Source organism: Protomyctophum bolini (assembly GCF_963924005.1).
Source record: "Protomyctophum bolini genome assembly, chromosome: 23".
Taxonomy (NCBI): domain Eukaryota; kingdom Metazoa; phylum Chordata; class Actinopteri; order Myctophiformes; family Myctophidae; genus Protomyctophum; species Protomyctophum bolini.
Window position 1 is genome coordinate 12,642,660 of NC_137884.1, and position 15,021 is coordinate 12,657,680.

Here is a 15,021-nt window from a genome sequence, read left to right on the forward strand (position 1 = left end):
AGTTTACATACTGTATATGCTTCATATTCTTGCGTTGTGTGTGTGCTGTGCCTTGCGTGTGTGCTGTGCGTTGTGTGTGTGCTGTTCGTTGCGTGTGTGCTGTCGGTCTCGCCGTGTGTGTGGAAGAAGGACGTGCACTAATTGTCCCGTGTCCATTTCACATGGTAAACATGTGAAATTGGTCAAAATGCCAGCTGTCTGGACAAAGTTCCCTTCCTTTTCCATCTTCCATTTCTGTTCTGCCAGTGTTCCTTCACTTTCCAGTCGCATGCATTATCCACTTAAAGGAGCACTCCACCCTATTTCCAACCTAAGCCTGTACACCTGAATAAGTATAGTCCTCACTTCATGCTCATTGATTGTACTGTTGGACGGTTACCATGGTTTCTGTCTATATACGCTGCGCACCTCATTGGTGGGCTATATGGACAGTTCAGAAACCCTCCCTACCAATGACATCATTGATGGGGATTCCAAGAGAATAGAAACTAGAGCCTTTCTCTTTCTGGAACATTAGCATGCAATAATAGAAGAATTGATCTAGCATTAATCCATCCATGCATCCATCTTCACACGCTCGTGCGTAGGGCATATAGGGATGCGTGCGCGTGCATAGGGCTGTGTGCGCGAGTGTGTAGGGCTTAGGGCTGTGTGCGTGCATAGCCGGGCACAGGGCTGTATGCGTGCGAGTGTGTAGGGCTTAGGACTGTGTGCGTGCGTAGGGCACAGGGCTGTGTGCGTGCGCGTGTGTAGGGCTTAGGACTGTGTGCGTGCGTAGGGCACAGGGCTGTGTGCGTGCGCGTGTGTAGGGCTTAGGGCTGTGTGCTTGCGTAGGGCACAGGGCTGTGTGCTTGCGTAGGGCACAGGGCTGTGTGCTTGCGTAGGGCTTAGGGCTGTGTGCGTGCGTAGGGCATAGGGCAGGGTATGCGCGTGACATCATGATCAAACCCAGAAGTTATGCAGGAATGCCTGAGTGGCAAAAAACACTACTTTCTGGCCATGATAACCCATCAGGGGGGCAGTCAGACAGATATTTTGTGAAGCCACTAAGGAAATCGGGATTTCCTGAAAGTTCATATAATGTGGCCTGTTCTGGCGCTGTCATTGGGCCCAAAAAAACCCATATCCCCATAGAAGTCCATGTATTTGGGCCCAATTTCACCTAGACTGTATTACCTTAATAAACATGGTCATGAATACTTTCTGCTTCCAGTCACTAGTTTAAAGTCTCATTTCTAATGTCATAATATTCTTTTTGGAAAATTATGGTCCCATTTATTAAAAAAATTACCATAAAGTTGCGTATGTTCTGAGGGGCGTGGCTACCGTCTATGATCGGGATTCCCCACCCACTCGAGTCAAAATAAAAACCAACGAAGAAGAAGGGGGGAAGTCCCGCCTCGTTTTCTGGGCCAGCCAATGGCTCAGCTGGGCCCAAACAGATCTAGAAAGATGGCGACTTACAATTCAAGGACTGACGGGCTTCATCTTACGTCCATATCAGACCCGGAGAACGCTTTGTCCATATTTTTTACAGTCTATGTAACCCATGCAGAAATGCAAAGCTTTTGGAGGAAAATTAGTCACTTTACTGCAGAGGAGAGGTGTGTCTGTCCAGGTGGTGCTCGTTAACACTCGCCAACGATCACCAGGGAGGCAATTATGTTTAATGCAACTGTTAAATAATGTAGGTCTTCTAAGATGTAGCGCACATGCGTGGCCCCGACCCCCCCAGCCCGGTACCCTAGTCAAAATAATATGACCCCTGGGGAAAATGAATTGGGGATCCCTGATGTGGGGGGGGTACCCATTGAGCTCTATTCCTGTACTGCTACCATATGGTTGTGTTTAACTCTCTTCACGTCTCTGTACAATAGAGAACAGTGTGAGTGCAAGATGCACGCACACCTTGTCTATGCATTTACAATTTACAATTTAGGCATTTAGCAGACTCTCTTAATCCAGAGCGATTTACAATAAGCAAGAACAAAAATGGCAATACATCACATATATAAAACGTAGTTATCATGAAACATGCGTAAGCTAAGAATGTAACAGTGGGATATCTATCTAATGAAACTATACATACTATACTATACATATATACTATAAAGTGCTATGACTACATAGAAATGCAATTCTAGTGCTGTCTAAGAAACATGCTATAAGTCTGTATAAAATGCTATCCAAGTCTACATAAAGTGCTATCTAAGGGGCTAGGGCAAGTGCTACGGGCCATGATGGAGTCTGAAAAGGTGGGTTTTCAGACCACGACGGAGGATTATGAGTGAGGCTGCAGTTCTGATTGTAATGGGAAGTGCATTCCATTGGAATGCAGTCAAGACGCGTGTCTATAAGCAGTCTATGCATGGACACGGAAGCGGAGGCCAGTCTTATTCAAATTCGATACATGCATGCGTATCACACACGGTGGGAAAAAAATACAATTAGTGCATGTGTTTATGTTCAATGGCATTTTCAGTTGCTTGTTTGGTAGCAACTGAAAAAACAAACAAAAAAAAACTTCCGCACCGCATTATCCTCCTACCGGTTTCTCTACGGTAAACAAATGTGAGCGTTGCTTCCACCACGGCCCATTACAGTGGCACACAGTGTAACCCAAACAGATAAAGAGCTACCTCAGATGCCTTGTAACCCTCCCTTCCCCCCCACCCCCCCCCCCCCCAAAGCACATCATTATCCAGCATGCATGGCATTCCAACTCGCAGGAATGACAAGGAGATTGTTATTGTGCCCTCAGCACCGCATACTTCCACTTTATTTTTCTCACATGCACGCACGCACAAACACAAACACACGCCGAGCAATGGCAGCAGGCGCACGCATTCACACGCCACCCTTTTTCACATTTGAGGCCAGTTCTCGTTTCCAGTGATGAAGCCAAACAATCAATCTCCATTCAGTAATTCCAGGAAGAGAGAGAGAGAGTGAGGAGAGGGAGGAGAGAGAGAGGGGGGGGGAGGGGTTGGATATATTAAGAAAAATCAGACCAGTCTGAAGCGAGTGGTGCAACTATACTCTAAACATCGGACACAGTCACATAGGTTGGGACATAGGGACAAAGCTGTTCCTTGGGAGTGGTTGCACCACTCAAAAAATGCTCTGAACGGAAGATAGATTTTATATAGACTGAGAGGGAGAGAAGGCTCCGTATTTTCCAAAACAGCGAAAATAGCAGATCCTGGTTTATCTGCTGTTTAAAAAAGTGAAAGTAGTGGTTCTCCCATCCATCCCATGATGTGGGAAAATGACCTCTCTCTCACACTCACTGACCCCCTTTGTCTCTCTCTCTCTCTCTCTCTCTCTCTCTCTCTCTCTCATGCTGTGATGACTCTTGGATTAGGCAGCGTATGTTGCTAATGGGTTTTTCTCTTCCCTTTGACTCCCGCGGTCAGGTCCATGGGAAGTGTGTGTGTAGACACAACACGGCAGGTGCTCACTGCGAGAGCTGCTCTCCGCTCTACAACGACCGACCTTGGCAGGCAGCGGATGGACTAACGGGGGCTCCACATGAGTGCCGCAGTGAGTCACCACCGCTCTCTGTCTCTCTTTCTCTCTCCGTCTCCCACATGCACGCACACACGCACGCACACACGCACGGCTCATCCTCTGTGAGTCATCAATAATTCCCCAACCACAGGGGGTGGCGCAGTCGGAAGCACTATTGCCTCACAGCTAGAAGGTCCTGGGTTCGTGTGCCTGATGGAGGGGAAAGGAACAGGTTGGAATAACGTGTTCCTTCCTCCACGCGCTACGTCCATTCTGACCTGAGATCAGATTCATACGAGGTTTCCACTGGACACACACTAGTCTGATTAACCCATTCTGACCTGAGATCAGATTCTAAAAATGTCAGTCGTTCTTCGATAAAAAAAAAAATAGCAGACCTACAAGCTCGTAGCGCGCCACTCGATGGCGCGCTATGAGCTTGTAGATCTGCTTTTTTACAATAGCTAAAGCATAACGTAATGCTAACACCAAAATGGGTTAATTGTGCCGAGCGGGGAGAAAATGTAGCAGAGCCGAGATAAAAAAATTCTATGCACACTTCTATTCTCATTCTATACTAAAGGCCAGTCCACACCAATGCAACTCCTTGCAACTATAGTTTTCAAACTATAAATCAACACTTGCAACTGAGCCTTTTGTGCCATCTTAGCCCGCAGCACACATACTAGACATTGCACTCTATAGTGTATACTCATAGTTTAACCCATTCTGATCTGAGATCAGATTCATACGAGGTTTCCACTGGACACACACTGGTCTGATGAACCCATTCTGACCTGAGATCAGATTCTAAAAATGTCAGTCGTTCCTTAGATTTTTCAAAAATAGCAGACCTACAAGCTCGTAGCGCGCCACTCGGTGGCGCGCTATGAGCTTGTAGATCTGCTATTTTTCAATAGCTAAAGCATAACATGATGCTGACACCAAAATGGGTGCCCGGTCAGAATGGGTTAATTGTACAGATGTTCTGCTGTTACTGGATGTCAGGTCTTTAGCTTGCTTATATGATCCTTGAGGACTATTCATAATATGTATTTGATTTGATAGTGTTGTTCTTGCTTATACGGGGGTCCCTGGAACAACATATCTTCAGATGGGGGGGTTGGCGGCCAATTACATATAAATCTACGGGTCCTTCTTGACATGAAAATGTTTGAGAACCACTGACATAGAAACACGGGTATTTCTGAAAACTGTCAGAGTTTAGAAGGCATTTGTAGAATCGTCCTGGGGTCTAAAATGGGTTAATTATTCTACTGTTACAGTACGGAATACGGATGTCAGGTTTTTAGCTTGCTTATATGATCCTTGATGACTATTTACAGTATATGCATTTGATGTATTACCTTGTGTTTACCTTATGGTAAATCGCTCTGGATTAACCCATTTTGGGCGGGAACCCCTTTTGGTGTTTTAAGCATTACGTCATGCTTTAGCTGTTGAAAAATAGCAGATCTACAAGCTTCACCGAGTGCTATTTTAGAAAAATCGTGAAAATGTGTTGCAAATCTTTGAATATGAATGAATGTCAGGATATAGAAGGCATTTTGTACAATCGTCTTCATTTTGGTGTTAGCACTGTGTTATGCTTTAGCTATTGAAAAATAGCAGATCTACAAGCTCATAGCGCGCCACCGGTCTGCTATTTTAAAAAAAATCGAAGAAATACTGACATGACAAACTGTCATTTTCAAACAGACATTTTTAGAATCTGATCTCGGGTCAGAATGGGTTTTTAATGGGTTGCTAATAAATGCCTAAAAAAATAAAATAAAAATAAACGGTGTCCCGTCTCTCCTTCATCTCTTCACGTCACGCAGAGTGCAAGTGCAACGGCCACGCCCAGAGCTGCCACTTTGACTGGGCGGCGTGGCGGGAGTCGGGCCAGCGGAGCGGCGGCGTGTGCGACTGTCTGCACGGCACGGCGGGACGCCACTGCGACGGCTGCCTGGCGGGCTTCTACCGAGACCCCCGCCGGGCGCACAGCGCCCCGGACTCCTGCACACGTGAGGATGGCACGCACGCACACGCACACACACACACACACACACACACACACACACACACCTCTCTGTTTAGATCACAAAAACACCAATTTTTGGGTCGCAGAGATCAATTTTTGTAGGTCGCGAGTGAATGTCCATGCATCCTACATGTTTTTTAATAATAATAATAATTATTATTATTATTAGATTTTCTAAAGATCTCCCTAAATGGTAAACGGTGCATTTATATAGCGCCTTTATCCAAGGCGCTTTTCATAGATTGTGCATTACATTCACTGCCTCCCCCTGGCCAGCCGGGGCGCCTGATGGAGGGGAAAGGAACTGGTTGGAATAACGTGTTCCTTCCACGCGCTACGTCCAACCAGGGAAACTCCCCCCTGTCAGGTGTAAAGGAGCAACTTGGACACTCGGGCATGAAGGAAGCATGAGTTCAAGTCCGTTGCTCTCCCCTTGTCCCCCATATATGGGGACTAGGTTGGTGGAGGGTGTGTAGAACCCAGGATCACATTAGATGATTGACACAGGGGTGAAAAATGGGTTACAAAATCGTGGGATAAAAAATATATTTAAAATAACATTCACCCATTCATACACCGATTGCGGCAGAAGCCATGCGAGGTACCAACCAGCGCATCGGGAGCAATTTGGGGTTCAGTGTCTTGCCCAAGGACACTTCGACATGTAGACAGGAGGAGCCGGGATTCGAACCGCTGACCCATGGATCATTGGGCGGACCTGCTCTACCTCCTGAGCCACAGTCGCCCCCCTCCCTGAATTAGTAAACAAAATGTGCAAGAATATGTAGTGGGTGGGGGGGGGGGGGGAGGGGGGCAGATTTGTAAGGTCGCAATGTGGTGTGCGCAGCGCAGCGTTGCGAGCTTGTAGATCTTGTAGATCTGCTGTTTTCACCATAGTTTAAGGTCCCCGGGCAAATGTCTGCTTTCTGTTTTGGGTCTGGATCTAAAAAGATCACAGATTATATGTTATCAAACACCTTGCACATCACATCGATCGTATGTGTACATGAGAGTGCAAATCTATACTGTAAATATATACAGCGATGAAATAAAAGCATCGTTCTAGTCATAAGTGAACAGACTCCCGTCAGTCAGTATATGGTGCCTGTGATGAGGATCACATCCGTACTGGCACCGTGCACTCATTCATTCCTGCACGGAATGCTGATGACGGTGACCACAAGCCAGGACGTGCCCATTCCCGATGGGCACCTGGCTCTCTCTCGTGTGTGTGTGTGTGCGCGCGCTTGTGTGTGCATGTCAGAGAGACACCCAGACCGCCTACGCTCCATCCAAAGCTTACACCATAGTTAATCATCAGACAGTGGCATACTTGACTCAAAAGTCACCCCACACACAACACACACACACACACACACACACACAACACACACAGACACGCACACACTGTCTGCCCACTTGTCCGCGTCTTCACTTTTGTTTTCGCTGCAATCTGAGTGAGTGACTATCAGGGCTTAGAGCATGCTATGGGGTAATCACGGCTGGTTGTAAAGTGTGTGTGTGTGTGTGTGGGTACATGTTGGTGTGGTGGGTGGGAGTGTGTGTGGCGTGGCGTGTCGCTGTCCTGTCGACGAGACAAGTCTCCTTAAGTAAACACTATAAGATAGCCATCCATAAACACAGAACAGTGGCTACATTCTCCTGCAGATTATCTGTCAGATTATTTGACCCAGTGAGTGAGCTCAGCCTCGTAGGTATGCTGGCACTAGCCCAGCGGACGCTGCTGGACTCGTATACATAAGTATACTTATACTTATGCTTATACTTAAGTAAAAGTATCAATACTGCAATCTAGAAATACTCTGTTATACGAGTAAAAGCATGCAATTCAAAATGTACTTGAGTAAAGGTACAAAAGTATTGGGGGGGGGGGGGGGGGGAGTACAAGTATAGTTATTTTTTATTAAAAATAAAACCGCATGAGTTTTCCTGATGTCATAAACTGTCAGAATCAGCTTTTTTTTGCGTTTGTTTATGTGCTAAAAGAGTGACTTTGAGAGCTGTTTCCCTGCTACAATGGAAGTCAATGGACCCTATTGGAGTGTACATGGGGTTTGATGACATATGGAATGTCCCAACAGGTCGGCTCCATATTTGGAGATCTATAAGGGTTTGAGGTCAGATGTGCAGTTTCTGATCCAGTGATGATCCAGTCTTCCCCACGTATGGTTATCCAGGGTTAGATGAGGTCAGTGTCGTGAATCTTCACGGAGATGGCCATATATGGAGGCGTGACGTGACACACAGGGAAATGCATTTTTTCGTAGTAAATGAAAACAAGATCGTGGAACTGTACCCGGACGTGTTGGTGCGTGTGCACGCGTGTGCGCGCGTGCATGTTTTTGCGCATGTTGTGCGTACACGAATCGGGACTGTCACATACGTTTTCCTATGTCCACGAGGTCAAAGCAGCTGTCACATTTTTCCCCCAGACATGCATACATTTGTATAGACGTACAAATATTTGGTCTGAAGCGGCTGGCGGCTACAGCTGCTGTCAATGAAACGTTAGCGCTCGTAAGCTGTAGTACCTGTCGCACGTTGGCCTGTCACCTGGGAGAAGAAAAGCATGCCTGTGGGCACTCCCAGCCCACTCGTGTGTGTGTGTGTGTGTGTGTGTGTGTGACAGTGTGTGCGTGACAGTGTATGTGTGTGTGTGTGTGTGTGTGTGTGTGACAGTGTGTGCGTGACAGTGTATGTGTGTGTGTGTGTGTGTGTGTGTGTAATGCGGAGGCCTTTGGCTCACCGCTGGTTAGGCTAATGATGTTTGCTGACAGCTGATTGATAGGAGGGGGGGGGGGGAAGGGACGTGCTTTGAGAACAGAAAGCCCACAGATGGAGGGAGAAGTTGTGAAATCCCAACTGTAGCCGGTTGCTGACAATGGAGGAATTTCCCTCCGTTGTGAGGCACATTTTTTTCATACCAGGCGTGGAGGGGCCCTATAAAGAAAACACACTGTCAAGTGCCACGCAAGTACACAGACACACACACACGCACGCAAAACAACTTAAGTTGTGTGTGTGTGTGTGCGCGGGAGTGTGACAGATTTGTTTTGTCTCCTCACAGGGTATTTTCTGTGTTTGCTCAGACAGGCACTCTATCACGTTCTCTGCACAGACTCATAAAGTTTTCATTGTAGGGCTCAGGGAGCCAACAACTTTATTTATGAACGCGAGCAGGCACACACACACACACACGCACGCGCGCGTGCGCACACACACGCACGCACACACACCCTTGTGTGCACTGACCCGTCAAAGCCTCATCTGTTCTCACATAGATGTACATAAACACACACTCCTACACAAGCACGTTGTCACGCGTGCTTTGGCTTTTCATGCGGCCCAGATGATGGCATTGTGGTCGTCGTTAATGATTAATGTGCAGAGGCTGCCGACTGCACCATAAAAGCGGGACAGGCCGTGAGAATTGAGTTGACTGAGAAACGGTGTGTAAGTGTGTGCGTATACGACGTACACGCGTGACCGCGTGCGTGTCTCCGCGAATCCACGGTACGGTACGTACAATCTGTGAATGTGGCATCTTGTTTCTTTATGGGTCTGCTGATAACCGCAGAGTTTAGACTAAAGGTAAGGATCTTATCGCGCGTTGCCCCTGGCGATCGCTCCGATAGCGACGGCAGTCCGTCTGAGCGCGCAGACAGCGGGTGGGTTTTGTTACATCATCTTTATGCGTCCAGACACATGTGATAGATTGGAGGGGGGGAAGGGGGGGGGGGGGGGTGGAGGAGGGGGGGGGGAAAGGGCAGGGCGACGGGCCTCTGGATCCAGTTAGAGTCATTTACTGCCAGCAGGGTGGAAAGGGGGGAGGCTTCAAGCATCATTAAACAACAGAAAAACAGCCCCCAACTGCCCTCCACGCCCCCCCCCCTCTCCCTCTCCTTGTCTTATCCGTATCCTTCTTCCTTCAACCCCCCCGTTCCCTCTCACACCCTCTTCCCCCGTGGGGGGGGGGGGGGGATTTATGGGGGAGTGCTGAGACTGTTGCTTTCACCCCCTGCAACCCTAACCCTGCATTGCCATTCACGAGAGAGAGAGAGAGAGACACAGTGATATACCTTTCTCAGACAGTGAGTGGAAGTGACTGTGGAGTTTTGTCTCATGTCATTGTTAAAAAACATGTTTTTTTTTTAGAGTATTAGATTGATTGTGTGCGCGAGTGCGTGCGTGCGTGCTCATACAATGGCTTTGAGGGGGGGGGGGGGGTTGTTTTAAAGAACACACTATCACAGCAGACAATTAGAGGGGACGTGTGTGTGTGTGTGTGTGTGTATGTGTGTGTGCGTGCTAATGCGGACACGCGCATGCATACGTGTTCATAGGCCATCTGATAAGAAGATGACAGAGGGACCATTGTGTGGCATGTTGCTGCAACAAAACATTCACTGTCTCTGTAGGTCCATAGTCCTACAGGACCCCCCCCCCCCCACTACCTCCCATATGCTGCACAGGGCACTCATGACCATACAGTATATCACTTATACTGTTTAGTTATACTGGCAGGGGATTCATCGCCATACAAATGTTTAATTTGTCAAAAAATAATTGGACATACAAAATGAGTGGATAATATTACCAGAGGGCTGGACCGCCGCATGGCCTAGCGGTCTAGGCGCATCTTGCCACATAATAGGCTTTTGCCTGGCGGCGCATGTTCGAGTCCCGTTCATGACGACCTTTACTGCGTGTCTCTCCCCTTCTCTCTCTCCCTCTTTCCTGTCCGTCTTCACTGTATCTATCAATACAGGCACAAAAGCCAAATAGAAAATCATAAAAAAAAAATGTTATAATAATATTACCAGAAACGCATAAAGGACTAGCCCTGAATGGCCGTAACAGGTCTAACACGTGCATGTGCGATTGTGCGTGCCCTGTAAGGGTCCAATTGGACCTGTTCATTTGTACACCTTTTTGAGGACACGTGAGGAAGACCAGTACTAGTTGGACTCATAATATGCCACAGTTAGTTACATAGTCTGAAGAAAACCGGGAGACTTGGCATTCAGTAATTGGGTCTTATGATAAAAATAAGACCCAGAACTTAATTACCTATTAACATATTTAATCATTTAATATATTTTCTTCTGTCTAAAAATAGTGGAAATAGTTGATCTACAAGCTTACAACACGTCGAGAGTGAAGTTGCGAAGACGATTGACGTTTATGCAAAGATAATTGCTCACATATTACGGCCACATATCGGTATCGGACGATATTTGCCGTTATCGTTCAATATGCAAATATAACTGACATTGACCGATGGCAGTATAGCCGATATTTATCTGTTGTTGATAAGCAAACACTTGCGTTGGCTTGGTGGTGTCATGTGTTATCTGCAGACTACCAAGCTGTAGATTCTGAACATTTCTTTCTTGTATTGAAGATGTATTTGTTTCCCTGGCACAAAAGTGGGAAATAAAAACAACAAAAACTAAACAAACATCGGTAACAGTATCGGCTATCGGTTTAAAACATCGGTATCGGCCAAGACAGTACCTCAAATGATTGCGATTAGGTAGATTATGTAATAATAACTGTGACGGGCCTATACTACCGCGGTATTAACTTTCCCTCCCTCCCATGGACAGCGTGCGGTTGCCATCCCCTGGGTTCCATGGCCTTCCACCTGGCCGACGGCTCGCTGTGCGACCCCGCCAACGGCGACTGCGTCTGCAAGCCGGGAGTGGGAGGCGTGCACTGCGACAGGTGCATGGTGGGATACTGGGGTTTCCACGAGTACGGCTGCCGCCCGTGCGACTGTGCGGGCGACTGCGACCCCTTCACCGGCGACTGCATGTTTGGGTGAGTGGCGCGCCGCACGCCGTCGTCTATTTATGCCGGTGGTTTTCAACCCTTTTTCATGTCGAGGTCCAATTATTTATTCGTCATTTGAGCCACGGTCCACCATTTTGACCACCACATTTAGCCTCTCGGTTCCAAGAGTTATACACCATTTTGTTCGTCGGATAAGATTTTGTCCACAATTCCATGCTGTATTGATTTGGTATCATAGGAGGGATAACGGATATCAAGATAACAATTATTTGACATTCTCTAATTACTTATTAAATTTTTTGTAATGCAGAAGTTTAACAATAATTTAACTCTTGAGAGCATGAAATGAAACGGGTCCATTTGGTTTAACTACACTCTCAGGACCAACTGGAACCCCCTCAAGGACCACTGGTGGTCCCCGGACCACTGGTTGAAAACCACTGATTTATGCACGTGGCACTAAAGCTCTCATATCTACTTTGTTACGCTCTGGTATCATGTGCCGAAAATAGTCAGTCTTATGAGTTCACAACGCATTGTGCTGGCTCCGACAAAGTATAAGTAAGGGATAATATCTGGCTAGGTGGTCATTGTCGGGAGATAATTCACCAGGGAGTTTAACCACCGAGGCGCTGGCAGCTGCTGGGCAGGAAAACAAATGTTTTCTGACAGAAAACAAGCCCAAATTGATTAAATCAATTAATTTCCAGCTGCATTATTATTATCTGTGGGTCTGCTGCTGACATTATGCCACTTTTTAGCTGCGCTCCGCTGTTATGCTCAAATTAGTGACCCTAAAGAATTCTGAGGCAACATGGCTGGAGACGAGGCAGCCAATCAGAACTGCTCGACTAGCCATGCCGTGCAGACGATGGGATGTTATGGTTTGTTGTCAGCGGTGGCAACTGTCGTGACAGAAATAAGCTAAGCAGCCTCCAAAAACCAAACCAGGCAAGCAACTGTGAATGAATCCACGTTAGGCTGGAAATATGCAGGCTTGGCAACCAGTAGCAGAAAATGATCTCCAGTGTGTACTACCCGGTCGGAACTATGGCAAGCTAATATTGACCAGCTTGCAGCTGGTAAAAAAAATTGAGAGCAATGTTTAGCTGTAAATGACACTGTGTTTACATGGCTGTCATGTTGGAGACAGCAGTAAATGAAGTGGGGCGCAGCAGGTGCTCAGGGGGTTTGATATCAAGAGATAACTCACCGCTGAATTCAGCGATTGACCAATCAGAATCAAGCATTCAACCAAGCCATGTAATATATCACACAGATTCTGTACATTCAGTGCAGATACATCACCGCAGATATTACAGTTAGCAAGTCAATATTTTACCATATCTCTTATTTGTATCCTAACTGCTTTTGCTACTATGAATATCCCTCCGAGTCCAGGGATCAATAAAGATTTACTTCTGATTGTTAATTGTTTATGATTCCTGCCATTGATTGATTGTATTGATGAATATTATGCTATTCTAATAGTAGATTCTAAACAAATATCCCTACTGTACGGTACACCCAGTAAAACATGCGAAAACAATGTATAAAAATAGAAAACGCGTTGACCAAATTAGCATTCACAGAGGACAATTGTGGTCCTCAACATTTTTTGTATTTTTATTTTCTTCTCTTTTGCTTGGTAATGGGTTTGTCCAGGTCAGATCTAGAGCTTTATAACCTGGAGGGAAACTCCAGTGAGCCTGTCAGAATCTTCAGAACAGACGAACTCTTCTCAGCTCTGCACTACTCGGGTAAGATAGTGTGTGTGTGTGTGTGTGTGTGTGTGTGTGTGTGTGTGTGTGTGTGTGTGTGTGTGTGTGTGTGTGTGTGTGTGTGTGTGTGTGTATGTGTGCGACGTGCGTGTGTGTGTGTGTGTGCGTGTGCGCGTGCATGCGCTATATTTGTTGTCTGTCTCCACAGTTCAGCAACCAAGCGTTAATGGTTAAGTAATGAAAGTCTTGATAGCGAGCCTTACAAGGACATGGAACAAAGTGTGTGTGTGTGTGTGTGTGTGTGTGTGTGTGCTGTACCCAAATATGCATGGACAGTTTCCAACTGTCCCTTCCTTTTAGTCTTAGACCCCCCAAGGCTTAACTACAGCTTGCGTAAGCACATTCCTCACCTGGCACGCACAGTGATTGACACACTGTGCATTCTTGGGACACCACACAACACACCCGTGTTCATTTCTACTAAAACTAAGATGAGAAATGTTCATCGGCTAACTTTGATAATTTTATGTTTGGTGTTGCGTATACCTTTCGGCACGCTGCTGTATATATATCACACAGTATATCACACAGTATATATCACACAGTATATCACACAGTATATATCACACAGTATATCACACAGTATATATCACACAGTGGCACGGTGGCCGGGTCCTGGGTTCGATTCCCGCTGCTGGGGACACTTTGGGCGTGTTCTCTCCTCTGCGTCATCAGTGCCCATACCAAAAGTGGGGTTGTCGAAAGGGCCTTTCTGTGTGGAGTTTGCATGTTCTCCCCGTGTCCCCGCCTAGGGTAGGTACCCTCATAAAAAACATGCAGTAGCACCCAGTATTACACTGTGTTAAAAAAGAAAACGGGTTACAAAGATTGTGGGATTAAAAAACAAAACTACGACTAAAACAAAATAAAAGAGAAAAAATCTGTCGAAATTAACACTGCCACACACACACACACATACACAGTACATTCCTCAGTGTTGCATTAACTCTGACGTTGAGCCGAGGACGTACACTGGGTACGATCTCAGTGAGCTGAATGATCATTATTTAAATCTTTTTTTTCCCTGCAGAGAAATGTGAATGCAAAGAGCAAGTCTTGGCCAACAGTAAACTATTCTGTACGATGAATTACGCCTATGGTAAGGAGAACCGACAAAAAAAAATACCCTCCGCCGCACACAAACACACATACCTTGTTATCGCCACATTATTTTATGACACACTGGAATGCTCTCACAGATATACAAAGGTGTCATTGGAAGCGGCGTTAAATCTGGTGTGTGTGTGTGTGTGTGTTCGTGTGTGTGTGCGTGGCTGCGTGCGTGCGCGTGTTCTTTCTCAGTGTTGAAGGTGAAGGTGTTGTCGGCCCACGATAAGGGCTCCCACGCTGAGGTGGAGGTCAAGGTTCAGAAGGTGCTCAGTCAGAGCACCAAGATGAAGATCCAGAGGGGACGGCTCACACTGTACCCCGAGTCCTGGACGGCGCGGGGCTGCACCTGCCCCATCCTCAACCCAGGTCAGAGGTCAGGGGGGGGGGGGGGGGGGGCATGGGGGTGGGAAATACTGTCTTTCCGTTGCTTTCCCTTTCCGCATACCGGTGTAAACGCACACATATTATTTGCCATATTTTCGCATATAATAATAACTATTGCAAAAATGTCATGTGAATATGGTTTTAATTGCAGTGGTGTGAAGTGACTTAAGTACAATTTACATTTACTCAAGTACAGTTTTGAGTTTTTTTTTTTTTTTTTTTTTTTTACATTACTTGAGTATTTCAAATACTTTTTTGAGGGGCGCAAGCCCCTCCTATGTCCAGCTTTGAGGGTTTGTGTAAACGGTAAACAACACAAACATTGTTTTGCTATACCAATACTATGACCATATAGCTTTGAATGTTTGTGTAAAC

General features: G+C 46.4%; 1 protein-coding gene across 1 annotated transcript in view; it reads left to right on the forward strand.

Moving 5' to 3' along the window:
- LOC308310650 (uncharacterized protein) overlaps nt 1-15,021 on the forward strand; it is a gene marked incomplete at its 5' end in the record, with an annotated part of 43,782 nt that overhangs the window by 26,302 nt on the left and 2,459 nt on the right. The window contains 6 exons of the mRNA XM_080757031.1: nt 3,417-3,543; nt 5,352-5,537; nt 11,185-11,398; nt 13,037-13,131; nt 14,183-14,251; nt 14,455-14,628. Of these exons, the coding sequence (XP_080613157.1) occupies nt 3,417-3,543; nt 5,352-5,537; nt 11,185-11,398; nt 13,037-13,131; nt 14,183-14,251; nt 14,455-14,628 (865 nt within the window). The remainder of the gene's footprint in view (nt 1-3,416; nt 3,544-5,351; nt 5,538-11,184; nt 11,399-13,036; nt 13,132-14,182; nt 14,252-14,454; nt 14,629-15,021) is intronic.